General features: G+C 43.6%; 2 protein-coding genes across 8 annotated transcripts; one reads left to right on the top strand and one right to left on the bottom strand.

Moving 5' to 3' along the window:
* Positions 1–1,711: 1,711 nt before the first annotated feature.
* On the bottom strand, positions 1,712–16,786 carry AIP (aryl hydrocarbon receptor interacting protein). 2 transcript variants are annotated; one of them, XM_054970488.1, is made up of 6 exons: positions 16,424–16,786; positions 8,156–8,335; positions 6,592–6,780; positions 5,933–6,109; positions 4,146–4,287; positions 1,712–3,885 (listed from the first exon to the last, which is right to left on the bottom strand). In XM_054970488.1, exons 2-6 carry the CDS (start codon positions 8,255–8,257, stop codon positions 3,680–3,682), a joined length of 816 nt encoding a protein of 271 aa, XP_054826463.1. In that variant the 5' UTR covers positions 8,258–8,335; positions 16,424–16,786; the 3' UTR covers positions 1,712–3,679. The 2 variants fall into 2 exon arrangements, with proteins under 2 accessions (XP_054826463.1, XP_054826462.1); XM_054970487.1 differs by lacking the exon at positions 16,424–16,786 and adding an exon at positions 11,354–12,044.
* On the top strand, positions 13,016–22,990 carry LOC129323786 (glycine N-acyltransferase-like protein 3). Of its 6 annotated transcripts, none has more exons than XM_054970486.1 (6): positions 13,016–13,354; positions 17,711–17,839; positions 19,605–19,712; positions 21,371–21,497; positions 21,640–21,769; positions 22,579–22,990. In XM_054970486.1, the coding sequence occupies exons 2-6, from the start codon at positions 17,762–17,764 to the stop codon at positions 22,988–22,990; spliced, it is 855 nt and encodes a 284-aa protein (XP_054826461.1). In that variant the 5' UTR covers positions 13,016–13,354; positions 17,711–17,761. The 6 variants fall into 6 exon arrangements, with proteins under 6 accessions (XP_054826461.1, XP_054826455.1, XP_054826459.1 ...); XM_054970480.1 differs by lacking the exon at positions 13,016–13,354 and adding an exon at positions 15,023–15,292 and having other exon boundaries at positions 17,735–17,839; XM_054970484.1 differs by lacking the exon at positions 13,016–13,354 and adding an exon at positions 15,199–15,288.
* Positions 22,991–25,059: the final 2,069 nt, after the last annotated feature.

The following is a 25,059-nucleotide window of genomic DNA, read 5'->3' as shown; positions in this document are numbered from 1 at the left end:
TGTGCAGCTTGACTCTAGCCCCATAAATTGTCCCCATTAGCCATGTGGTCTGCTGGGATCCCCATTCTGGTTGAAACATGGTGCACATTTTAGCAAAGTGGAGTCACACTGCTCAATAAAGCTCCAAACCAAATCTACAAGGATACAGAGGTTAGAAAACATTTTTTAAAACCCAATGTGCATACTTTCATTTCAAGATGTAGTTGAGAAGACAATACATTCCATTTGAAAGGATTAAACAGATGGGGGTGGGGGTTGGGACACGCATACATGTTGTATTTTCCAGCCCAGTTAAAAGCGCAACCCTGTTCTAGAAGCTACTGAAGCACACTACTGAGAAGCTCATGGCAAAAAGCATTGCAGGCCCTTAACATGGTAGCCCGCCTGTTTAAGCTAAGCTTTGACACCATCAAATGAACTTTAGTTTTTTGCCAACAGTTGTGTAACATGTAGGGGCAATAGCTGCCTCATCTTGCAACCTGTGGACCAAGTGATAGACAATATTGTACAGTATCAGTGGAAAGCTGGGTGAGCTGGTGGGCAGAAGGTCCCATTTTGCCACACTAAGGGGAATGTTGCATGTATCAAAGATGTCCTAATGTACGTTAAGCACTTTTAAATCTCACGGAGTTTGATGACAGTGTTAGGCGGGTGTGTGTGGGGGTGTGGGGGTGTGTCTTCCACTTAACTATCTCCCTTTGAATCCAATGCACTTAAAAAGTGATTAACACCAGTTGGACTGTGCCACTTTGTCAAAGTGAGTTTGGTTTACTCCCCCAACATGAAAATAGCCTGCCATTTATGTCACTGAACAATTATGGAAAAAATAGGGCCCTTAAAATCCTGGTGCTATTGGTTAAAGGTGACACTGAGGCTACATGGAAGTGTTGGGAGCAGGACTGTGTATGAAGAGGGTGGGAGCAGCTGTCTCCCCCTCCCTCTCCTGGTCCCAATAATGTACAACTCTGGAACTTACAGCTGGTTTTACGCTTCTGCCCCATATCCTATCACTGAGACAGATTTGCCACACGATTCTTCACTCTCCCCATTTTACCTCAAGATCCCACACCTCAGCAAGGAAGGTCCCTTGGTGCAACAGAGAGCAGGCACACCAAGGTGTAAAGCTGGGCTGGAAGAATTGCCAGGGAATACTTGTAATGGAGGCTGAACAGATGGGAAGAAATGGGAAATACTGCTTGAGAAACTATACCAAACCCAGGGGAGGGGGCACAGAGACTGCAAACTATGCAAAAGAAAGGTTTGTGTGTACATCAGATGCATGCATGTGCATTCCAAGGGAAACAACATCTGAATCAAGTGCCCAAGAGCTCACCGTTGCTACAGGTGAAGTGGTCCCCACCACCACCCTGGTCACTACTATTATTTCTGACAGCATTCGCCATGTGTTAGGCAGGGAAAAGTGGGCCTAGAATCATCCCCTCTCCCCAATGCAGTAAACAGTCTCCAGTCAGTTCAGTACTTTTTTCACCCCCAACTGCCTGATGTGGATCTCCCCCCCCCACACACACCAATACACCATAGTTTGCCCAAAGGGCCATATCCAAAAGGCTGATCCACAGCCAGAAGTCTATTTCAGCATGCACACAGTCCTTAGTGGACTGAGCTATGGGCCTTCCCTGAGCCAAGCTATAAGTGACATCTTACACAGGTTGGACGCTTGTCAGCTTACCTCAAGTTTTGATGGGAAATGTAGGCGTCCTGGTCTTTCAGCTTGGCTCTCCATTACACCTGCAAGACCAGGATGCCTACATTTCCCATCAAAACTTGAGGGAAGCTGACAAGCGTCCAACCTGTGTCAGGCGTCACTTATAGTTTGGCTCCCTGTTGAGGAATGCACTAGGCAAATGCTCTTTGCATCCTATCCTTGTCAGCAACCCCATTTCTTTTAGACCCAGTTTCTGCAAGATAAAAAAAAAGTGTGTGCAATACCCGTCACATTTTACTATGTAGAAAATGATTCTACAACTGAAACTTCCTGGGTTTCTGACAGCTGATAATGACAGAGAAGAGGATGTCTATTGAGCACTGCTCTCCTGATGCTTCCTGGCCTTCAATGAGCCACTGCTGCAAAAAAGACCTCCAAGATGTTTCATGTGGCTGAGATTTTAGAGGAAGCACTGAGGAGAGAGATCCTGTGGCAGAGAATCACATGGAGCCCCACCCACCTTGGAGGGACAGTTGGAATGTGCTGTGGAACACATCACTTGATACACAGGCTTTGGGTGCTTACAGGAATCTTCCCTTGCTGTTCACTTCCAAACCCTGTATTCAGACAAGGCAGGAAGAAACTGGGGCCAGTTGCTGTTCCTAACCACTCAGCCACATTTGCTGCTGAAGGCAGTGCAATGATCAGGAAATGCAGAACTTCTCTCTCTGACCACCAAGGGCCCCATCTACAGTTGAGAGGCCAAACGAAGCAACTTGTCTTTGGCAGGGGAACCTCAACTACTGCAGCTCCTTCCAGCCCTGGATCTCCAACAAACAGGGACCCGGACAGTTCTCATCATACCTGGTAGTAAGGAGCCTGCATTACACAGAGGGACTTGACCTATATAATACATGGAACCATCAATCAGTGTTCTCTCCCACTGACTAAAATCATCAGCTATATCAGCAACAGAACTCTTTAACCCTTTGAACCAAGGGTCGCCTATGCAGCTGTCCCTGCTTGAGCTTAGAAACAACTACGCAGATTGGTGATGTAATGCTTCTTCTTAAACAAGACCTGCTGCACTGACTTTGACAAGAGCATGTACCTTTTGCTTTCTTCCTTTATTCAGCATAAAGACACTGTCTGAGCTTTCTCCACAACAGAGTAATTATCTGGATTCCAAGCCATGCTCCCAGACAGGAATAAGCTAGAAATGGCTTAACCTAGAAACAACCTAGATACCAGAAAGGGCTAGAAACATAACCTAGAGACCAGCACAACAGCTGAAATCTGGCACACACTTGTGGATGCATGTCTGTGGGTGCATGCATGTGGGACAGCGAACTGAAAAGCTCCTACTAGTCTCACAGAAGGAGTGTGCAGGGGGGAGGGAATACTACAAGGAGCACCGATCATTTCTGCACACCCCTCGTCCCAAATGATCAACCCAGTGCTTCCTGCCAACACCTCAGCTTGGACAGACCGTCTTGTGGCCAAAGAAAAAATTGCTGTGGAGATGGAGAAATGCTAGCCTTTCACACTTGAAAACAGCAGAATGGGAAGCCTTAGCTTAATAAGGAAATCCCCAGCAAGTCTTTTCTGGCCCTTACATATTGCACCAGTTCAGGAAGTTCCCTCTCCACAAGTAACAGAAGGCACCCACTGTGGCACAACAGGGTAAGTAATCTCTTCTGTGGGTAAAACAGAGGCATACATCATATCTGGCAGACGCACTCTCATAAGCTTTGTCCACCTCCTTTGACTTGGGTAATCAGAAAGGTTTCCCTGCCCCTCTCCCACTTACTTTGGCAGCAGCAAACAGGACCATTTGCACAAAGATGACACAATTTGTTGACAAGAAAGGCCAGTTCCTCCAGTATCTATATAGAGGGCAGGTACCCACCGACCCCGTCAAAGAGCCACACAGTCCATTTCTGCTGTCTTGCACTTGGGTGCTGATGGCAAAGCCTGAGCTGCCCCAACTGAGGACAGGGGCCTGTGATGTGGCTACTGGGAGAAGATGCCTTTGAAACGGGCCTTGTCCTCATCATCTTTCTGACGCAAGCGGCTGTCCAGGCTGCGCAGCTCCCGCGCAACCACAGGCCCCAATGACGGATCCAGCTGCAGCACTTTGGCAAAGTCGGCCTGAGCTTCAGCTGCATTCCAAACTGCTGCATGTGCCTTGGCTCTCTTGAAGTAGGCCTTGACATTATCTGCAGAGACAGCAAGCCTTTGAGCAATGAATGCCAGTTCCACACACCTCCCAGCCTGGCCCATTCACCCAGAACCTCTTATGTTCCCCTTCTTCCACCTCCAGTTCTGTGCTTGAGACTCAACAACCAGCATCGCACAAAACAGATAGTCCTTTCAGACTTGCAATCATCAAATATATTAATCCAGCCTTGTGACTCTCTTTCCATTTTATCCAAAGCTGTTTCCCTGCTACCAGCATTTAGTCAGTGAGATGCCTTACCTTCATATTTGTTGAGAATGGAAGAGCAGTGATCCAGCACCTCATAGTACTCCTCACTCAGCAGCTTACACTGGCAGTAATTCAGCAGTAAGGGGGTGATCTGTTGGTCCAGCTGGATCCAATCTGGGGACCCTGGCTGCTCCTAGGAAGCAAGAAGAAGCATGGGGCATAACCAGCTATTTGCAAAGTGTTCCCTGTACACAAGAACATATGTAGATTGGCTCCAGACACAGCCTGATAGGAGGGGGACTGTAGACTTGCTATAAAATAATGGTTGTGTGGCATGTGCAGGTGGAAAGGATAAACAAAGCCCTCTCTATGCCTACATTCGCTTTTGTTAACTACTTTTCTCTTGCACTGGTAAAATATCCAGTCTTGCAGCCCATGGCCACCATTAGCCCAGCTGTTCAGCAGACCCCCCCCCCCCCGATGGCATCACTGCAAAATTCACAGCTGGGTCATAGCCAACACTGCCCACAAGGACTATGTGGGCTGACCAAGAAGTAAGGCAAAGGCTATCTGACCTGGTGGGGTTTGGAGGCAGAAGCCCAATCAGAGGATGCTGGGGACAGACAGAAGGAGCTAAGCTAAGAACTTTGAAAAGGAGGAGGACCAAGGAGAGGAAGTGGGCAGAGGAAGCTGCAGTGCCCCATCAGGGAAGATGCTGCTCAGTTCTCTAAATAAGGCTGCTACAAGAGAGGTTGAAGGTAACTGGGCAGTTGTAGAGAGGTAGCAGAGCACACAGGCACCCCTTTCGGGGGATAAGTAGAGTTTGTATTGTAGTGGTATAACTACGTGAAATATAGAAATCTACTTTTAGAAGTGGCAGGTATGTGTGATGCTGCTACATTAGATACCACAGAGATACCCCTGCCTGAAAGAAATACAGCAAAGCCCGACCAGGAGAAAAAACAGATTAAAATGCAGTTTCTGAAGGCAAGTACAAGCAAGCAAGGGGTTCAGCTCTCTGCACGCATCTGTCCATGCTGAACTTGAAACAGTCCCCACCCAGTCCCTTTATAGGGATCCATCACCAGATTGTTCACCTCACAGGTCTATGGCCATCATGGCCAATCTGGCCCTCTCAGTATTTGCAAACGCTATGCAAGGAAGAAGATACCAAGCTGGATAGGACTTTCTGCAACCAGATACTGAGTAGGACTGGGATACTATCTGTTTAAGAGTAAAGCCGAAAAACGAATTTTGATGGCTCCTCATACCATAGTGCTGCAAGAGGGAGCAAAGCTGCACCTGCTAAAAACTATGCCAAAGTATGGGAGCCTTGTCCTCATTTGCATGTGATGACCTGAAGGGAAATGGTGCCTCTGAATGAAGCCAAGTCAAGTGTGCTCGAGAGATGCTGAGCCCCAAAGGCACATCCAGCTTGGCAGGCTTCCTTCCTGCTGGTTGTGTATGGGTGGCCTTAGGTGGCAATTATGGACTACGGCCTGCAATCTGGAGCTGACCTGATGCAAAGGGAGGCCTCTTGGAAGCTCTGCCATTGGCCTAGTGCTGGCTAGATGATGGCGGAGCTCTAACAGGAATTACTCTGGGAGCACTTTGTCTGTTTCTCTGTGTTAAGTGCTCCTGCTTATTAATGCAGGTTGCCACCCGACATCTATATCCATTGGAAGCAGAATAACAGCAAGAGGGGAGTCCTACTTCATCTAGAGTTGACAACCCACACGCTATGTTTATCCATATGAGTTTCAAACAAAGGTGAGGGCACAGCAGACCAAAAGGTTATTCCTTGGGACAGGTGCATTGTAAGACATGCCTTCAGTCACCTTCATCTGCAGGTTTTTGAGGCAAGCGATGGCATCATAATACTTGGCAGCAGCCTCCTGCACCTTGCCTTGCTTGTAGAGCTCATTGCCCTCCTGATGTATCAGGGGCACAGCCTTCATCTTCTCCTCATCTGACATGGCCCAAGGATCCTGCCGATATGAGCCCGGGCCCTCCACCTGCCAAGGCACAATGATCACACATTAAGTTGGATCATGGAGGCCAAAGAAGTGAGAATGTTGCAAAAACTTCCCTGACGATCTACCCTGTTCTCTTCAGGCCCCAGCACAGAGGTGGAAAGAACAGTCTCAGGGTGAGGTTCAAAAGGTGGGGGGCAGAGGTGGACCAGGAATGCCAAGATGAGGGCTGTCACTAACCCATAAAGGTTTCTTCTCCACCCCCACACTATCACAGAAAACCTATTTCCTCTCCACTTGCAATGCAGCCCTTTTAAAAGATAGCAGAAACATATCTGGTTCTCAGCTGAAACCCAGAGGCTGAGAAAGAGTGGTTATCCACCTTGTTATTTGATGGACACTTATTTCTCCTCCCTTAGGAACCATCCCTACACTTACGCACAGGAGATTCCCAAGTATACCCAGTTCCATCACTGTTCTGGTTCTGTCAGTCCCAAGGGCCCTCACCAGTCCTTCCCCCTCACCTTGAGCATCTCGATAGCAAAGATTAGAGGCTGAGGATTCTGCTGGAGCTCATCAAGGTCCGGATAGCCCAGCGAGTGATGCTCATGCATTTGGGCAATGCCACAGCAATGTCGCTGTCCCTCCAATGGGTCTTTCCCTGCTGCAATGTTTCGCAAGCTCTTTGACACTGTTGGGTACAGCACTACATGCTGGGTGGAACAAAAAAAGGGGGGAGTCACCGGCAAAGCCCTTCTTGTTGGGGGAGAAGAACCTCCCTCAGGGAAAACTGTTTGCTCAAGTCAGCAGAGAAGCATTTTAGAAATGGTACACTGTGCTGGAGAGGAGGACTACTCTCCATACCCTGGCTGCTAATTTGCTTCCAGACAACAATTCATGATACTGGTTCTTTCTTCTAAAGTCCCAGATGGGGAATTCGGGGTATTTAAAGAACCACCTTCTCCTGCATGAACCTGCCATATATTTCCATAGGTTTCTTAAAAGGGTTGCAAAAAATGAGACTGTGCAGGACTTCTAAGAATTTGCTTGCCTTCAGGACTTGGACAAGTGGAATAAATTGAGCAAAACTGTAAAGTATTTTTGACTTGCAGAACATAAACAGCTGTCAGACTTCATTTTATTAGTGCCTAATTTAAGTTACTTTGTTCCTGCAAATATTTATTTGTGTTGTTTATAGTCTGCCTTTCTCACTGAGACTCAAGGTCAATATAATCAACAGGACAGGACATCCAATGAACAACGCAACAGAATTTGGACTGCAAGAATCTAGAACCAAGCAGAAATCTGAACAGAGTTGAAATGAAGCATAGCATTAACATGACACATTAAACAATACAGAAATTATACAGTGAGAGCATACTTACAACAGACAGTACACATCGGTATAGTCTACAGCCCCTATCCCTTTACTGAAGCACATCTTTGGACTATTTCCTTACAACTCAGCCCTATTACATGTGTATGAAAGCTCTCCTGAACAATTCAGTTTTGCATAGTTTGCAGAAAGCCAAGAGGGTAGGAGCCTTCCTGATTTCTTCATGCAGGCCATTCCATTAGGTGAGGGCCACAACAGAGAATGCACATATACAGGCACCCACTGATTTTCCCCATGTGCAACTTCCAAAGTGGCACCTGCAGAAGGCACTATTCAGATGAGTGAAGCTGTTGTTGGGGAGCCTAAGGGAGAGTCCTGCAGATATCAGGAACCAAGGCCCTAAAGGGGTTTGTATGCAATAGCCAAGATGCAACATCCTAAATTTTCTTGTACTGGATCTGATATAAAAAAGGAAAGCTAGTTTTGTACCTTTATTTATATCCCACCTTTTCTGTGTTCCAGGCTGCTAACAAATACTGGTTAACATCAGACTGGTTAAAATTAGTGTTCTCAAAAAAACGCTTCTAATTTGAATAAAAATAATCAGTCCTCACAGGAATACTGTGAAATTGGTCACTGGTATTTGATATTGTGAAATTGAGACTGAGTGACCATCCAGAAAAATGCAAGAATTTGGAATGAGTCCTTCCATAACACATTCAACCCACTTCCCATACAGTAATGGAAAGTACCTTTGTGTCACACAAAAACTCAGCCAGCTCTCCCTCCTTCATGGTGCACAAGATGGTTTCCCAGACAGGCAGCTTGAATTTCTTGCCAATTATGAGCTCCATGGGTTTGTCCCGGGTACGACTATCATCTAAGACCCGCTGGTCCAGACTACAGAGCAGAGTGCGGTAATGGAAGGTAGCCTGAAGAGAACAGGAAGCAGAACTGTTGGATGAGGCAACCCCCCCACGGCCTGCCACTCTTCCAGACACACCGGAACAGCAAAGCCAAGTGATCAGCTAGACTAAGTATGAAGGGGATAAATGCCTGGAGGAGGAAGGCTAGCATGAAATTCCTGTTCCATTAGCTCAGATGTTAACCCAACATCCAATATGGTAGTCAACTACGCTAATGTCAATCTACTTTATTTATATCTCACCCTTCTTCCAAAGAGTTCAGGATGATGTACACGATTGTCCCATTCTCTATTTTATAGTCACGATAACACTGTGAAGAAGGGTAGGTCAAGCAAGACTAGTCCAAGGAATCCAAGGGAGCTTCATGGCAGAATATAGACCCTAATCTAACAGTAACCACTACACCATACTGACCCTTCATGTCTGAGAATACAAACAGAACAGAGCCCTGACACTATGGAGTACGGTGATGGCAAAGGCACAAATATGTGGATATGTAAAATCATTCCTCTTCATCAGTCTAGTCTATCAAATGACCCTTGCTGCAAATATTTATTTAAAACAAAAAAAACACCCCCAACTTATCTATCCACGCATACCAGTATGTGGGGTGGCTTGAGCAGCAAATTTCACAAGCAACTTGCTCCAAAGAAATCAGTACTCTTGAAGCAAGTGAAGACTAGACAGCAAATGAAAAGAATTTATTTTTATTAAGTCTCTGACTCTAATTCCATTCAGAAAAGGGGGGGCAGCCGTGGTGTAGCGGTCTGAAAAAAAGGGAGGGGGGGTTGAAAAACCCACCACAAGCTCTATAATAAATATACAGGTGTAAAAACCTAATCAATCAATACAAGATGAAACCTTTTCCAAAAGCAATTGTCTTCAATAATTCAATAATATTACATACAGACAATAATTCATGAAACACTGTTCTATACATTATAAACTTTGCAGAGTGTAATGACGAGTTCCCCTGTGGGGACCGGGAGGGTTCAGTCCAGATGAGAGCATCCTTAAAAAACATTCAAATATGGACAATGCCTAAAGGTATTTCATTGGACAGTCTCTCACACGTTGTAAGCGATCTTGGGAAGCGAGCTTGGGAAGCTCGCTTACAACGTGTGAGAGACTGTCCAATGAAATACCTTTAGGCATTGTCCATATTTGAATGTTTGTTAAGGATGCTCTCATCTGGACTCAACCCTCCCGGTCCCCACAGGGGAACTCGTCATTACACTCTGAAAAGTTTATAATGTATAGAACATTCATGAATTATTGTCTGTATGTAATATTATTGAATTATTGAAGACAATTGCTTTTGGAAAAGGTTTCATCCTGTATTGATTGATTAGGTTTTTACACCTGTATATTTATTATAGAGCTTGTGGTGGGTCTTTCTAATTCCATTCAAGCTTCTTAGAACCCCTGTACAACAGAGAATAACAGGGGAAATGTCTAAACATTAAAACTGGAGAGTAGTTGTAATAGTTAAGGTGACCAGAAACAAAAGAAGGCAGGACTCCTGTAGCCTTGCGTTATGGAGAAATTCAGAATTACCAACAGACGGGTTTTAAAAGAAAAAACTGTGGCTTCCCTGATCGCTACTGCACTATGAAGGAAAAGGCATCATGTGCTTTGTCTGCTTCCACTGCAAGATTATGTGGATTAATCTGTATACTATTAATAGAAACTATTTAATCCATGTTTAATGCACAGATTTTGACTACATGATTTTATAACCCTTCCTATTGCTTATTCTTGGAGAATGTGATTATCTTTTGATGTTCTGGGGGGAGGTGCTGTGCTTTGCTTGTGGTACTGTTTGAAGCAGAACATGAAGCACAAGAAGAAAAAAATAAGGATGCCCAAAGGTAGCTGTGGGAGCATACATACCATATAAGCCTGCCCTAGAACTTGCAAAACTATTCCTGTTCACTCCCTTGTATCCCATATGGAACTGCACTGGAACACCAGAAACAGCTGAAATCTTGGAACTCGTTCATTTAATGCTGTTTCCACTGAGAGTTGTTTTCGCTCACTCTGTGCAAGGCCTGGTTGACACGTTGGAGAATGAGGTAACAGAATGTTGAGGCAGGAGCAGAAGCACGGTCTCTGTCACTTCAGAAGGTGAATTCTAGCTCAGGATGTTCCACTGCCTAAAACAAACCTCCTGCACACAGAAATCTAACAGAGCAGGGGAAAAGGCGCTTGCACTAGTTTTCTATTTGCAGGCAGCTTTTAAATAAGGGAACATTCCAAAATGTATTTTCCTATTTGCTTTCTGAAGTGTTATGGACTCATTTTCTGTCATGCCTAAACCAAGCTTTAGCTAGGAGTCGTTTAATTAGAATGCTGGTTCCATATTTACCACCTGAGGGCTTTATTTGGGTAGAAAGGCAGCATACAAATGCTTTTAATTACCACCATCATCATAAGTTACAAACAGACTACAGGATTGCCAATGGTTCCTCTGGTCCCTTTAATATCAGTTTGATCTGCAGTAAATATCAGGCGGCGTTGCCTACCTCTAAGCCATGAAAAGTTTCAACTTCCCATTTACACACTCTAAGGCAGGACATTTTTCCCTGGGCCAACTTTATCCGGAAGTATGCACGGGAGGGGGACACCTGTTTATCACATTTTAACAACCTCGCACGTGGTCCCCCAAAAGGTAAATTAAAAAAAAACCTCTTCGTATGAAACAGATTTGAATTCTCCGCGCCCCTAAACGCTTAGGAGCCCCGACGGTGACTCCAGCCTTAATACAAAATAAGGCCATTTTTGCCCAGTCTCTGAGTATCAAACAAAACCACGACATATTCAAATGAGCAAAAACTAAAGGCCCCCTCACAACGCCTAGTAGCATTATATACGATCCACGGTCTTAGATCCCCACCAGCTTCGTAGCGCATGCGTATCTTAGTCTGGCCAATGTGTCATCGGCTCCTGTCTGCGCATGCGCTGTACTCCGGGCCAATTCCGTTATCTCTACGCTGAGAAAAGGATACACAATTTTTTTTTCACCTTGGTACCATCTTGGTAATCGGGAAGCTCTCCTCGACCTTCTTGCACAACCCGTTTCTGGATCCCATCTGCTCGGAGCTGCGCGATCAGTTCCGCCATGATGGTACCTCGGCCGAGATCTGTTCTAGTGTAATCTTCGTGCACTTCCGTAACCGTCTGATCAATCTTCGGCTTGTTTCGGGTTCACTCGGGGTTTTCCGTATTCGACCACAGACATGTCCGGTAGTAGTCGGACTATTTCGGAAAGACTCGCAAGTAGTTGTTCAGGCGTGAGGCCAATAAGTAGCTTCCTGCCTGGAAGGCTCCTGTAGTCCAAACAGAGCGGCGTTGCGCCAGAAGTGATAAAACCTTTAGAGATTGCGGCTTGTGCTTTTTTCCTCATCTCCCCCGCGCCTCCGTCATTTCATATCTGGCCGTTTCTTCTCCTCTCCTTAGGACATCTGGCCGGAGTCCGCTAGAAGTATCTCTTATCTCTGCGTCTAACATCAGCGCAGGGCAGATTATACCAGGATTTTACATCTTTTGCTGAAGCGTCTTCTTTTTCCAGTTGTGCTTTGTGGGTGTAACATGCAGCCTGGTGAAGAGTTCTGGAGAACACGAAAGCTTGCACACTTGTGTTGTTTTGGTCAAAAAAATTGTTTTTTTGTATTGTTTTGCGGAGAAAGCCGTTGTGTAGAAACTGCGGAGGCTGCAAACTGCAGAGCTGGTCCTAACGGGGCGTGGGTGGGTGGGGGGAGGAGTCAGACATGATCCGGCCAATCTACCTGCCTTGAGCGTCTAAAGTCGTTGAAGTATATAAATTATATAAAGGCTAGTCGAGGGGGAGTATCTTAGCTATTTAGCTGAGTATCCTGTGTGGAGTGAGGTGGAGGGAACTCTACGCAGGAACGAAGCAGTGGGAAAATTGAGGAGTGGTTGGAAACAGGCATCGTCTGGGTCAGGCTCTCCTACAGCAGAGCTCAGCTGTACAGCTGTAGGGTCCTTTTCAGAAGCGAAGCTAAATAGAAGCTTTTGTCCGGCTTTCTACTGCTGATTCCGCACATGTTGGATAATGCACTTCCAATCCTTTTTATAGATCATTTGGAATGGATTTTTTTCATGTGCAGAACAAAAAAATCCACCTCAAATGATTGATAAAGTGCATTATCCAATGTGTGCGGAATCAGCCATTGTGTCATGTGTGAATGAAGGTAATGGAGGATGGAGAAAAGACATTCAATTGGACCTGGCGGTGTTGAATATCCAACTTCGCTTGATTTTCACCGATCTAGCAAAACAGATTTTACTTTATGTAAATTTAAAAAATGTTGCTTTACAGTATTCTGCTGGTAGACTCTGCAGAAGTTATGAGTCTAAGAAAACTGGCTGTAATTTGAATGATAAATGCACATTTGCTATAGTCTCGATTCTGTAGTCTCTAAATTTGCTACAGCACTCAGTTATTTAAATAAAATGTGACAGATTTAGGCCATGCATTTCTGACTTGCATGTGTTTGTGAATGTTTTTTCTCTTTTGTATGTGCATGTGTGCTTTTTAACAGATTAAAACAATCTGGCTAGCCCCCCCCACCCCCCACCCAATGCTTGGTGGTCACCCAAGCTAATTTTTTAAGAGCTAAGAGAGCACCAGATTGCAAATTGCCATCCTACCTGTTACCAGTACTGGTTATCATCCTCATGGCCTTGGACCCTCATATCTGCAGACTGTGTCTCCCGCAGTGCTGCACTGTGACAGATTTGCTTATCTGAGCAAAGTTTTCAGAAGGCAAATGGGAAACAACAGCTCCCTGTACATGTGCATTCTGTGTTGCGGCTTCTACTTTGTGGAATGGTAGGCCCGAGGAGCTCAGGAAGAATTCCACACTTCCATTCTGCAAACTGCTTAAAACAGAATTCTGCAGGAGGGCATCTTTATAGAGATCAGAGGTGTAATAAAATAGAATGGTTCAGGACAGAGCTGTTGTACAGGAAACAGGACTGTAGTCTATTCCTCTGCTTATTGTATGTATCATTTTCTTACTGGATTGCCTTCTGCATTGTTTCTAATTTTTGTGATGTGCCTTGAGTCTCAATGAAAAAGGTGGGCTATAAATGAAGTAAATAATTAAAATAAATGTGCAAAAGTGTTATTAGCCAGCACATAAAACAAGAGATAAGTTCCATCTCCGAATGTGCAGTTTAGCAAGTAATAACTTACTGCTATAAATACAGTGATTTACATTTATTAACTTGGGGCATTTGTCCAAAGCAAAGTACTTGTAGTCCTATTGATTTCAATGGGAGAAAGGAAGTACAAACGTAATTCCAATTTAAATTAATAGGACCTTAAATTGTTTAATTTTGCATCATGCCCTTTACTGAATTAGACAAAATACATAGGTTTTAAAACATGAAACAAATGGGATCTTGCATATCCAATGCAAAAACAATGTGATGTGTAATACATGTGTGTTTGAATTGTTTTTGATAATGCAAATTTTGCTTCTCATTTGGACATTGATATTGTTTTAGGTTATTGTTTGGTTCTTTTGTAATTTTTTGTTTTTTAATTTAAAAAATTATGGTCCATATTGTTAAAATCAGAGGATGAGGACCAGCATTTGCAACATGTGTACAAGGAAGAGGATAATGGAGAAGCTCCTACCTCTTATCAATGAATTCAATGTTTTTGTGAACACTAGAAACTAAGGGTGTATGCGAGTGCTACCAAGTCGCAACCAATTTATGGTTACCCCATCAGATTTCAAAACAAGTGGAGAACGGAGGTGGGTCAACTTGCTTTTGCCATCCTCTGCAGAGCAAACCCTCTTGCTTGGAGGTCTCCCAGCCAAGTACTAACCAGGGCTGACCGATATCGGACAGGACTGGGTTATAACATGCTACCTTCCCACCTGTCATCTAACGGTGTGTATGAAGCCCAAATGCTTTTTATACAATATCTATCTTTTTGAAGATGTCATTTTATTGGCTACTGACACTTTTTATATGTGGATGTGAAGACAAAGATAATTTGTTTTGCATGTTGCTGGGCTTCCAAATTTGTTAGGAATTGTTAAATTGGATTGCATTGGGAAATATGAAACTACTAAATTTACTATACTATACAAGGATTGAGAGGTGCAGCTCAAACCTATTCAAGCTTACTCTGAAGGATGTCCCAGTGTTCAGTGAGGCTTATTTGATAGTAAATGTGTTTAGATCCCATCTTTATTATTCATTTCCTCACTAGTCTAGTTCAGTTGATCATAAAGTACTGGAAGATTGCTAACAAAATCATTTGAATAATTATACATCTGATGGGAAGTAGTAAGTCAGTAAAATATTTAACAAGTGATGAAAAGATTAATAACTAACAAAGCTGTTCTTTTAAAAATCTGCACACTGACTTGTTCAGATTGTATTTTGGCAATACATGAACTAATAGTTTTGTGTGTTAAAAACACTTTCAATTTTGGAGAGAAGCATGCTTCTGATCTTGCTAAAATGTGGAACCTGCAGAAAGTGAATACATCATTCTTAAAGACTTGTTTTATTCTTAATAAAAATTGGTTTGGTTACTTATTACTATCCAGCTGTCGTAGTTTGCTGTGAATGGTATTGCTAGTATGGTATGCCTATGATTTTCTACCAGTTTTTTCTCTTTTACTTTCCCCTTCCCCTCTTAACTAGGATGGCTTTTAATAATTAACTAAAATTGGTCTCTGTCACCCACACACACATATGAGGATGCTGTATGACTCTTTCCAGGTTTGTATTGGCTAAGCCTCTTTCCCTGTGGGCTTGCTTGTCCGGATAGGGAAAGAAGAGATGAGCATGTGGGTATATTGAATGAAGACAACTCCCAAGTGGGCTCTTCACCTTTTTTGCTTCCATCCTACCACTAGTGGTAGCCCAACAGGCCTCCAAGGAGATTCTCACCCTTTCCATCAGACCAGGCAGGTAAGAGGCCCTTGGGAAACGCCTTCTGTTTTGGGGTCAAGAGCAGATTCCATTTCTGTACTGAACAGTCCCTAGCACGGGATCTAGAAGCATCCATTATGTGTACGCAGACTGGAATGGCAAGATTAGGAAGGCTGTGGAGACACTCCACAACTCTTCACAGCATTTGACTCAAGCTTTGAGAGTAGGGCATCCCCATTTTCCCCATTATCAGTGTCACCTGTTCCTTCTTCTGTTGTGCTTAAGTATTTATACACTGTCATTACTCTTTCCAACATATCAAATAAAGTCTTGCTTAACCAGTTTAAAGATGACTCGAGCCATGACTGTCTCAGAGCTAGAAACTGATTTAGAATAGCCCAGATGCGAAGGAGGATGTACTCCCTGTAGCTTTAGTAGCAGGGAAGATTGCCCCCACCCCCGCCCAGAGGCATCCGCCATCCAGTTTTTAAATGACAGTTTAAGTGGCAGTTTGATTGCCTCCATTTCACTGAGTGCTGCTACCTTGTATATTTTAATCCTGCACTGTACTGTTGCACTGTTGTTTTTAAATAGTTCTAAGATGTAAAGTTTTATAGGAATGTTTTTACTTGATGTAATCTGCCCTGAGCCGGCCTGTGCAGGGAGGGCAGAATAAAAATGGAAAGTAATTAATAATATAGGGGAAAATGCAGCCACAGGTAGAGAACCAGCATCTGCTGAAATCTCTTCCGTGTACCAAGAGCTGGTATGGTGTGCTGGTTAGTATTGGAGGAGGACAAAGGAAACCTGCCACCAGCACAATATAGAATGCCTTTCTCTCTGCCACCCATTAGCAGAGATTCATTATGTTCACACAGGATTCCACAAGTATATAGCTCTCAGCTCTCTTCAGTGTGGTATGGTCTTCCTGTCCTTTCCTCCATTTACTACATTGCCCTCTTCCACTGCTCTTAATCCATAAAGCATGTTGACTGTTGAGAACGATGTTCTTTAACCTTCCTTTTATTTAACCCTGTTTAAATCAGGAACATCTGTCTACCTCTTGCTTCAGTCACAACTGCATGATTCTAGCCACTAAATGTTACAACACAAGCAGATGCTATTTACCTGACGGCTCTTACACGCTGCAAATAGGGGAAAGTCACTTACCAGATGATGCCCCTAGGATACAAGTAAAAGTACGTTTGCCTAGAGGGTTTTCGTTTCATCAGGAATTCCTGACTTGAAGCTGAGGCCAGAGATCGTGTTACAGGCTAAGCTGCTAGTATTGTCCCTGAATGCCCCTGCTCCAGGTCTCCTTGTAGGGGATTGACTATCTCATAAATTTTCATGTGCCCAGGTCATGCCCAAGTTAAATAAATTGCTGGCAAGCAACTTTGTACACACTCAAAGTCCCGTTTAAGCTAGTCTACTATTCATGCAAAGTTAGCACACCAGTGCAATGCCTCCCCGGGCTGTGGCTGTTTACCATGCTAACATTGCACACTGAGCCTCAGGTTAAAGACACTGGGCATTTTTAGTGTTGCACAGGTAAGTTCTTCTTTCAGCATCACAATCAAATTAAGTCTTGAGTCTTTAAAACAGGGCTGAGTTAGGAGGAAGAAGAGCTCGGGGGGTCACTGTATTATACAAGTGAGGTGTTATTCCGAGTATCACAGCACAGGCCTAAATGGAAGAACTGCTCGAGGACCCTCAGAATTGCAGGTTTTAAAGTTGGAATATACTACTTTATGTAGCCCACTGTTTTTTTATAGGAGGGTAGCTATCACCGATTGCTCTTTCAGTGCTAGTAGCTTGCTGCATTTCTTCCATAATTCTTTCCAAAGTATTTTATCTCCAGTTTGACAGGTTTGCAACTAATTAAATAAATGCAGTACTTACCATTTGGCCCAGCAACCAACAGCCCAGTTTCCCCTCATATGAAGCTACTTAATTATTAAATATTCTATTCCATTTTGGAACTATCATTGTAATGGTAAGTTGCCCTTTTTCAGGGCCTTGCTTGTTAACCCAATTGTTTGTCTGGAGATGGCAACACTTTCTCTTTAGTCTGAAGTAAGAGTCATAAATGTATTTACTGAGCTAAGGACAAATACCAGTCTTCAGTGAGTTACAGCCAAAGTGAAGCCCCTGCTGGGATTATGTCACTGAATGCAGAACCTGTTAGCAAGCAACGTCCATGAGGATAAATTCACCACGTAAATTCCAAATATAACATCTCTTCATCCATTAAAATTGGATTTTTTCTTTTATTCATTTTAACCTGCTGTTCCTGTATTCTCATTACGACCCTGAGCTAAGCCTGCAGTATAGGAAAGATTACAAATCTAAACATCATTTATAAAAATATGCTGTCTTTCCTGGTGATGGGAAACTTGAGTGTGGTAAGAGAAGTATATGGGAAGCATGTAGTCACTTTTTTGCCCCTCTCCCCAGTCCATCACTCCTCCATCTCCATAGCTTGTGCAGGCTCAGGTTACTCTGAGGATGCTGGTGTTGGACATCTGGGATGAACTGCAAGTGCTGAAGAAAGAGCTACGATGTTGCTTTCCTGAGTCCCTGAAGGTAAGATAGCATTCCTCCTATAGTCCTCACCTCAGAACCCCACCACTAGGAACATTAATGACAACAGGGGCCGCTTCCTGTCAGAGCAACAGATCTAACTGAAGGGTTCCTCTGAACACTGTAAGAAGCCCAAGTGCGCAACAGTTTTCTCTCAGATCAGCTCTTGCATCCTAGAGAAATGAGGGTTGTGGAAGTGACTCAGCTTTCTAAGCATCACCAGTTCCAGGCATCCTCAGGTTAAGACTTTTGACACCCAGGTCTATCTCTTGTTATCCAAATCTCCTGGTGATGCAGTAGAAGTACTAAGTTGCTGCTTGACAGCTGTTGACAACTAACTGAAAGCAAACAAATTGAATCCAGACAAGATGGAAATGATGCTGGTTGGAAAAGCAGAGATCCTGAAGGCCACTGTGCTTCCAATCTGACGGGGTTCAGCTGACCCTGGCTGACTCAGTTAAGAGCCCAAGGGTTATACTAGATCGAGCAGTTCTGCTAGAGAAGCAAGTAAATACAGCTGCAAAAAAGGCCTTCTCCCAACTCAGACTAGCCTGGAAGATGGCCCCCTACCTTGACACAGTTGACCTGGGCCCTGGGATTCATGCCACAGTAACATTGAGAGAAGACTGATGTAATGCACTCTACATAGGTCTCACCTCAAAGTTGACTTAGACACTCCAGCTGGTGCAGAACGTTGCAGCTTGTTTACTCTCAGGAGCTAGACGGAGCATGTATTTCACTCCCATTCTACAGTAACTCTGTTGGCTTCCCATCAGTTACTGCGCTCAATTCAAGGTCATGACTATCACATTCAAAGCCCTTCACGGCCTTGGCCCTCATACTGTGAGACCACCTCTTTCCCTACATTCCGCCATGAGCTTCGCTCATCTAGAAAAAACCTGCAGTAGATACTGCCCTGTAGTTGGGTAAAATCAACAGCTGCCCACACACACGGTTTCTGTGGTAGCCCCAACCTTGTGGAATGGCCTGCCTGAGTAGGTCAGGAAAGCTCCCACTCTCCTAGCTTTCCAAAAACTATGTAAAACTGAATTATTTGAGAGAGTTTTCTATCCAGGTTACAGGGTAGTGTCATAAGTAGTAGCTCAGTGAGATACCTTATAAGGAACAGGCAATATACACTACACTGCTGGGTACTGTCTACTCATGTAGACATGTACCTGCTAGGGAGTTTCCATGTTGCTAAACATGCCATATAAATTAGTTATGCTTTGTTTCAGAAAGATTTCATCTCTGTGCCCAGCTTTATGCTTGTTTTCAAATTTTCTGCTACCATACCCTGTTGTATCTCTTTCACTGAATGTCTTGTTGCTTATTATTGTACTTCACTCAGTTAATGTCCTAGCAGTTGATTATATTGTATTTTAACTTGCACTGTTTAATCCAACTTGGATTTCAGTGAGAAAGGCAGACTACTACTACTACTACTACTACTACTAATAAAAATAATAATAAAATTTGCAAAAGAAGCAGGGCAGCTCCTGTATTAACATACAGTACTGGAAACATTAGAAGACTAAGGAACTTATTTATGTCACTGGGGCTTTATAGAAAATGGCATAGAAAGATGGGCTAGCAAAACAGTGTGTCATTCTTCACACTTGTCTTGTTGGATCAGACACTTGCAACTGACAATCCAAGAGAAACTTTTAAAAGCAAGGAAACTTTTGCCACTGCCCCCCCCCCCCCCCGTAATCCCATTATGTTTCTCAAGACAGATGAAACATACACCTTTCTTCTGCCTCACCAGGTCTATGGGGCTATACTGAACATCTGTCAAGAAAATCCCTTTCATCAGGAGGTACTCGTGGATTCCTGGCCCAGTTTTCGTGTTGTCATTGCACGGCCCCAAAGAGAGGTACTTGTGGGGCTGGGAGCTACTGGGCACCTGGGGAAGAATGTCTTTTTGTTTCTGAAGTAGCACGTTTATTAGCACTGGCTACTATGGGAGGAGACTAGTCAAACACAGGTTAACATACTAAAAGTTAGGATAGGGTATGCAGTAGAAGGCAAAACCATAATTCCCCTACCTCATGTTAGAACACAGAAAAATCCCATCGGACTTCCATGGATGCCTACTGAGCCAAACTCTGGTCTTGAAGCTATCTTTAATGGACTGTCCCCACTTGTCTCCTGACGCTTAAGAGGAACAGCTGCTCTAAAGATCACAAATGTTACATTAGTGGTGCAATCATGCTGGGGGGAGAGCCTTGACAGAACACAGTATTTCACCCTGCAGTAACATGCTACTCACAAAATTTCTAAACTAGTACAATTTACATCTGCTGCTGCTTTACTGGCACTTAACACACTTAGGAGAAGAGCAAGAAGGAGGAGGCAAATAAGTTTTTCAGGTTGCTGTAACTGTTTTCTTGGCTCATACAAAATTATGCTACTCTACCAGGTAAGATCCCCTTCATCAGGCCAAGGCCCGTTTCTGCTCTTTGGCCCTGCATGCAGCACAGGAACAGAGAGCCAGATGGTCCCAGAGTGCAGGAAGATCTCAAACTCTTCCACCTAGCAGCACCCTCTGATGAGAACTACTACCACCTATTGTGCACAAGGGGAAAAACTGCTCTTTAAGAAATAATAAAAAATGCGTATAACTGCTGTAAGTTAGCTCTGTTACAGTGCCAACAGCATGATACCTTGTACCAGTATAATAGCATGGAAAAGGGGGAGACAGGAACTATACAGCCACACACAAAAATTCACAAATAGTTGGAAATTGCAGGTGGGATGGCCTAAGGGAAGTAGCCTTCTTGGCATAAGTTATTTGTTGCCACTGAATCCATGGGTATTATCAAATATATGCTCATGTCACTCACTTATGTGCTTACCACACAGCACCCACTAATAATGATCTTGTGGGATTTCAAAACCCAAACAAATACTAAGCTAAAACATAATACTCTGGATATTACTGTGGTCGAAAGTAAGAAGGTCAAACTGACTGATATGGCAATCCCAAATGTCAGCAAAATTGATGGAAAAGAGACTGAAAAGACAACAAAATATCAAGAACTAAGATTTGAAGTTCAGCGTTTCTGGGAGAAGCATACAATGGTTGTTCCAGTAGTGATAGGAGAGTTAGGTGTGATTCCAAAAGGACTAACTAAACACCTAGGCAATATCAGAATCGACTGGATAAGAACTGGCCAGTTGCAAACTGCCACACTACTTGGAACATGGCACATATTAAGACAATACCTGACATCTAGGTTCTTGGATAAAATCCAAGTCAGTGAGGGACCAAAAATTCCAGCCCAAATATCTGGCAGACTGTGGAAAATAGAAAAAAATAATAATAGATGTGCGAGCAGGAGCAAAATAATTTTCTCATGAATGAGATATTACAGTTTGAATAGAGGACAAATCCTACAGCACCCATTGGGAGCTCTTGAAACAGCTCCCTGCTCCAGATGAATTATATGACAAAATAATCTAGAATAGCTCTGAGGTAGCATGTACAATGGAATTATCTCCCCCCACCCACCCCTTTGTGTTCTTATGCAGAAAACTCCATCAGAGACCAGCTATTTTGCCCGATCCTGTGCAGTTTTCTACAGGGAGCTGGGTGCCTACCAGCAATTGGTTAAAGATACAGATGCCATTGACTGGAGCCAAGAATTCCTATTGCAGGGTAAGACACTCAGCTTCAGGACCTAAGTCTCAGTGTTACTAGTGTTAAGTACAGTGTACAATTCATGTATGCATGCATGCACGTACTCTCCCTCTGAACTACCTGAGCTCAAACTCACTTCTTCCCCTTATCTGCTCCCCAGGGTTGCAGGATGGTGTGCATCAGGTGTCTCGGAGTCTAGCTGCTGTCAAATATTTCTCTGCAAAGCTGGTGACTCAGACCCAGGTTTTTGTTCTGCAGAAGCCCTTGAATCTGTCTGCTAGCGTGTCTGTGTATGTAGCACTCATAACTACATGGGTTATGAGGCAACAGTACCAGTTAGGAAGAGTTACGAATAGACAAGTTGCTTAAAAGTGATGGAGACTATTCCTGTATGGCCCCAGTGATCAGAGAGCTGAAGCATGGGTAAAACTCTTTCTATGAAGGCAAGTCTAGAAGTGAGCTTGCTATATAGCAGGTTTCTGGAATGATTATAGCAGAGGTCCCCAACTTTTTGGAATCTGTGGGTATCTTTAGAAGTTTGACAGGGGATAGGAAGTGCCACCTCAAAAAGGCTGCTGCAGGAGGTACAGCCAAACCCAAATGACTGCCACAGGAAGCAGAGCCAAATGCAACACCTCCCTCCAAAAAAATCGCAAAAGGGAAAGTGGTATAGAAGTTGCATCTAGAAGAGGGAAATTTTAATATCTTAGAGAAGCATAGAGGCTCTAACAGCAATCCAAATAAATACTGCTTTTACAGCACATTAACACAGCAGGATGTTAACACTGCTCTTAGACTTTGTTTAGATACCTAGTACAAGACTTAGGGCTCTCTTCTATATCAGCAAATATTGAGCAAGAGCCATCTTGTCTTCAGAGATCCCCAGCTGCAAAGGTTAGGATATGCCTTTTATGTAATTTTTATCTTGAAACAGGATTATAATCTTCCTTATCACCATCTCATTTAGCAACTTCCAGATAGTCACACAAAACGGGGGTTTGACATACAATCCACTGTATTCGAGCTAGCTAGTCCTTACTCCTTCAGCACACTGCCTTTACTTCTGCAGATGGGTCTTAACCTCCCATTCCTTCTTCAGGCTAGGCTCTGAGGTGAAGTTCTCATCCCTCAATCTGACCCATATCACCCTGCTGAATGACACTTGGAGCGTAGGTGGCAGTGAGCAGAGCCTCCAGTACCTGACTCAGCTAATCAGCTCCTTTCCCAGCAGTTGCCTTCTGGATGCTAGAGGATGTCCAATCTCTTGGGTCCTGCTAGATCAATTTGGATGTTTGACCCATGCTTACACCATGCCAGCTCACCGGGGCAAAGGCTACATTCAGCTGGTGATAGCAGCACTAGCCCAAGAACTAGAGAAGATGGACTACCCAGTGTATGGGGATATCCTGGAAAACAACACACCTATGAAGAAAGCCCTACAACGCCTTGGAGCCCACTTTACTTCTTGCTTTCTGTTCTATGACTTGCACACACCCCTGGTTCTGCAATAAGAGGAAGTTCAGAGGTAGACCCACGAGAAGTAGCCTAATTTCTATGCCTTTGCAAATAATCTAGTATCTCTTAGTAAAACTGATTAGTGCCCATCTCAAATTTCTGTAGCAGTCTGCTTAAGCTTTCTAGCTGTCAACATCCAGGATTTACAGTATCACGGTTAATCAAATCAAAGTAAGTGTGCCAGACAAGTCTGAAATCTCTGCTTAACAAACCAAGAATGCAGCCCCCCTCTCAAGTTCCCCTGAAGCGCGTTACCCCCTATTCTTTGAGGAACAGTTAAATGCTAGATTGACGATGAATGTCTATGAATAGGGCTTTAAGGAAAACCTATTTATATTTTGGCATGTAACAACTCAATCTTATGCATACTTACTCAGAAGCAAGTCTCCCAAGTAAATGGCAACGGCCATAGCTTGTGAAGTTAATGCAGCTGATTGTTGAGATACGTACTATTACAATACTTTGATTCTGTGGTGTTTGCAATCTAATTAAAGGATACATTAGTTGTCTACATTTATAAAATGCAATTTGATTGGGTTGAAGCCCTTCAATTGTCAATGCAAACAGCATGCCATAAGGACTGGTGTTTGGGGTTCAATATTTCACTTTTCCAGTACAGCTGTTTGGCAGCTATACTAGAGCAACTATAGTTTTATTTGGGCCATTTAAAAACAAAGTGCACTTGGCAATATGTGCCAAGATCAGGAAGGCGTACCATTACTTCTGAAGGCACTCATTCAAAATTTAGTGGAAAGCAAGCCAGACTTTTGTCTGTACAACTCTCCTGAATAATTCTTTGCATTGCCTGTTCTCAACCTTTGTTGCTTTCATGCAGCCCAAACTTATGCCCTGCATGCTCTTATGTTGTTGAGGTTATGGGGCTTATTCCAAAGTATTCATAGGACTGCAGAATTAGAAATATAAGCATTGCACCCTGTAGTAGTTTCACAGACGAAGTACAAAGGTAGCTGTTTCCCTAACACTGTTCAGAGTGCTCACAGCATTACAGCAGGATGTATGAGTTCTCATATATAAGCATTTCTGTCACATTAGTGTGACAAAAATTAGGAAACAGAATAGACAACAGAACCAGTAAGTGATTAAAGTTGTGGGGCTATGTTCTTAAAGTGCTGTGCTCAGGTCCAAAAAGACATTACGTCTGGCACTAGTTAGGTCAGGATTACCCCAACCTCATTCTGATGTTCACACAACCAAATCTGACATCAAGGAATCAATGTTACCAAGTGTGCCGGAGCCTGATTTGGTATGCTTGAGAACTTCAGGCCCCCAACATCACACTTGGCTGTGCAAATGTCTCAGTCGGGTAAGACAAACTCCGACTTGACTTGTGCCAGATGTAGCACTTAGTCTGGGTCTCAAGCTCTTCTACATTGACCTACTTGCAGGACCATAATGAAAGTCTAAATAAATTACTGCCTCTGATTGTACCATCTACAACTTTATTAACACAAAAAATGTTAATAGTATTTCCCTTATAGCATACAGGGCTGGCTCACCACATTCTGCACCATCAGTGGTTTCATTATCATGCTTCTGAGTTGCAGCTTTGCCAGGCAAAGATGGAAGGATAACAATCTCTTCTGAAACTTCCTGGCTCCCAAGGATCATATTTGTTAACTTTTAACCCTTTGATAGAATAACCAGTTTCAAAAGATGGATGCTTGCAGCTATTTGGTTCATTTAGCACTTCTACATGAACACAAGGGGAGATACGCAGGCTTTCTGTGAGGTATTCCAGCACCAGAGCCACTCATGACATATTAGAGTAGCTACATGGATATTGCTCTAGATTAGTTTATATTGTAGCCATTTTCATGTAAGTTCTCATAATGGAGGAGTTTTCTCCACAATACCAAACTTTTTTTTTCTCTAAATTTGAAGTGCTGTAGGGAGAAGGGTGTCCCAATCCACGTGGTATGTGGCTGCACATGAACAGCTTTCCTGTGCAACAACTAAAAGCAGCTATTTCAAGCAGCATCTCCCTATGGTAGCCATCACAAACTGCCTCAGAGAGTGTTACTAGGGAGGCTTGGAAGCACCCTCC

This window comes from Eublepharis macularius, chromosome 2 (genome assembly GCF_028583425.1).
Source record: "Eublepharis macularius isolate TG4126 chromosome 2, MPM_Emac_v1.0, whole genome shotgun sequence".
Classification (NCBI taxonomy): Eukaryota; Metazoa; Chordata; class Lepidosauria; order Squamata; family Eublepharidae; genus Eublepharis; species Eublepharis macularius.
This window is presented reverse-complemented; position numbering and strand designations above follow the sequence as displayed.

What these genes read in the sequence shown, in the direction of transcription:
- AIP (XM_054970487.1), bottom strand. Translation starts at nt 11,452, where the DNA reads ATGGCGGAACTGATCGCGCAGCTCCGAGCAGATGGGATCCAGAAACGG. An exon ending in TTGCTATCGAGATGCTCAAG is followed by an intron (nt 6,110 to 6,591) that starts GTGAGGGGGAAG and finishes GTGCCTTGGCAG; the next exon opens with GTGGAGGGCCCGGGCTCATA. An exon ending in TCAAAAACCTGCAGATGAAG is followed by an intron (nt 4,288 to 5,932) that starts GTGACTGAAGGC and finishes CTTGCTTCCTAG; the next exon opens with GAGCAGCCAGGGTCCCCAGA.
- LOC129323786 (XM_054970480.1), top strand. Translation starts at nt 15,182, where the DNA reads ATGAAGACAACTCCCAAGTGGGCTCTTCACCTTTTTTGCTTCCATCCT. An exon ending in CCAAGAATTCCTATTGCAGG is followed by an intron (nt 21,498 to 21,639) that starts GTAAGACACTCA and finishes TCTGCTCCCCAG; the next exon opens with GGTTGCAGGATGGTGTGCAT. An exon ending in CTGTCTGCTAGCGTGTCTGT is followed by an intron (nt 21,770 to 22,578) that starts GTATGTAGCACT and finishes TTCCTTCTTCAG; the next exon opens with GCTAGGCTCTGAGGTGAAGT.